The sequence below is a fragment of the Malurus melanocephalus genome, unplaced genomic scaffold, assembly GCF_030028575.1.
Source record: "Malurus melanocephalus ecotype Western Australia unplaced genomic scaffold, MMel_1.1 scaffold_2544, whole genome shotgun sequence".
Taxonomy (NCBI): domain Eukaryota; kingdom Metazoa; phylum Chordata; class Aves; order Passeriformes; family Maluridae; genus Malurus; species Malurus melanocephalus.
The window spans coordinates 1-1,776 of NW_026625776.1; the positions used below are offsets into that span (position 1 = coordinate 1).

The following is a 1,776-nucleotide window of genomic DNA, read 5'->3' on the forward strand; positions in this document are numbered from 1 at the left end:
TTTGCCCCCCCAATGTCCCCCCGCCCCCATCGCGAACTACATTTCCCATCATCCCTCGCTCCCCCTGCCCCGCTCCGCCATTGGCCGCCTCGAGACCCGCTCGCCGCCGCCTCCTGATTGGCTGTCACCACGGCAACGCCCGGCGGGGGGCGTGGCCGGGGGGGCCGGCCCCTCCCGGCGYCTCGGGTTTGTTTGCGGCCGGAGCCGAGCGGATCCGAACGGATCCGAACGGACCCGAACCGAGCCCGGAAAGAGCCGAAAGCGAGGCGGAAAGAACCGAGCGCAGCCGAACGCCGCCGGGCGGGCATGAGGAGCGGCGGGACCGGCAGACCCCCGMGCCCCCCGCCCGGGGCCGGTGCTCCCGGGGCCACCCGGTCGAGCCCAAAGCTCCGCGGGCCCCGGTGACGCCGCGGGAGCCGCCGCAGGGGGGGCCTGGGCTATGCGGTGGTGGCTGCGCGCCGCCGTCCTCAGCCTGCTGGCCGGAGTCGGGGGTGAGGAGCCGCTCCCGGGTGTGAGGGGCGTGAGGGGGCGGCGGGGCCGGTCTGGCCGGTGGAGGGGAGGGGGGTGAGGGGGTGAGGGAAGTGTTCACGGTGGGACCGGTTTGGGCTGTGCTGGGTGTTCGGGGCGGCGGGGGACTGCGGGGGAAGGTCCTGGTGTGTCCCGGTGTGTCCCGGTGACCACAGGGATGCGGGGGCGGCGGATTTCGAGGGTCCCGGTGTGTCCCGGTGGCACCGGTGTGACCAACGAGAGGCGGGGGCGGCGGATTTCGAGGGCGGGGAAGGGTTTCGGTGTGTCCCGCTGTGTCCCGGTGCGTCCCGGTGAGACCGGTCTGGTCAGTGCCAGGTGCCCGAGAGAGGCGGGGGACAGCGGGGGAAGGTCCCGGTGTGTCCCGGTGGCCACAGGGATGCGGGGGCGGGGGATTCTGAGGCCGGGGAAGGGTCCCGGTGTGTCCCGGTGCGTCCCGGTGGCACCGGTGTCACCAAGGAGAGGCGAGGGACAGCGGGAGCGGGAGGTCCGGGGGCGGCAGGGATGGTCCCGGTGTGTCCCTGCCGTGTCCCGGTGTGTCCCGGTGGCACCGGGATGCGGGGGCGGAGGATTCCGAGGGTCCCGTTGTGTCCCTTCGTGTCCCGTTGTGTCCCCGCCGTGTCCCGGTGGCACCAGGATGCGGGGGCGGAGGATTCCGAGGGTCCCGTTGTGTCCCGTTGTGTCCCTCCCGTGTCCCTCCGTGTCCCGGTGTGTCCCGGTGGCACCGGTATGGCCAACGGGAGGCGGGGGCGGAGGATTCCGAGGGTCCCGGTGTCCCCCGTTGTGTCCCCGCCGTGTCCCGGTGTGTCCCGGTGGCCACAGGGATGCGGGGGCGGAGGATTCCGAGGGTCCCGCTGTGTCCCCGCTGTGTCCCGGGCTCTCACCCGGTCCCGGTGCCGGTCCCCCCGTGTCCTGGTGTGTCCCCTCGGTGTCCCCGCTGTGTCTCTCCGTGTCCCCGCTGTATCCCCCCCGTGTCCCCGCTTGTCCCGCCGTGTCCCGGTCTCTCACCCGGTGCCGGTGCCGGTCCCGCAGGCAGCAACCCGAGCGAGCCCCGGGCCGTGGTGGGGCGCGTCGGGGGCAGCGCGGTGCTGGGCTGCGGGCTACTGAGCGCCCAGGACACTCGCCCGCCGCTCTACGTGATCGAGTGGGTGCGATTCGGCTTCGTGCTCCCCATTTTCATCAAGTTCGGGCTCTACTCGCCGCGCGTGGACCCCGAGTACGCGGGTGAGTCCCGGGAACGGGCGAACGGGG

The 1,776-nt window shown here is 73.4% G+C and overlaps 1 protein-coding gene across 1 annotated transcript in view; it reads left to right on the forward strand.

Moving 5' to 3' along the window:
• Nucleotides 1-129: 129 nt before the first annotated feature.
• Nucleotides 130-1,776, forward strand: part of LOC130587841 (protein turtle homolog A-like) — an 8,963-nt gene continuing 7,316 nt past the window's right edge. Inside the window, exons 1-2 of the mRNA XM_057388807.1 lie at nucleotides 130-491; nucleotides 1,558-1,749. Of these exons, the coding sequence (XP_057244790.1) occupies nucleotides 440-491; nucleotides 1,558-1,749 (244 nt within the window). The 5' untranslated portion in view covers nucleotides 130-439. The remainder of the gene's footprint in view (nucleotides 492-1,557; nucleotides 1,750-1,776) is intronic.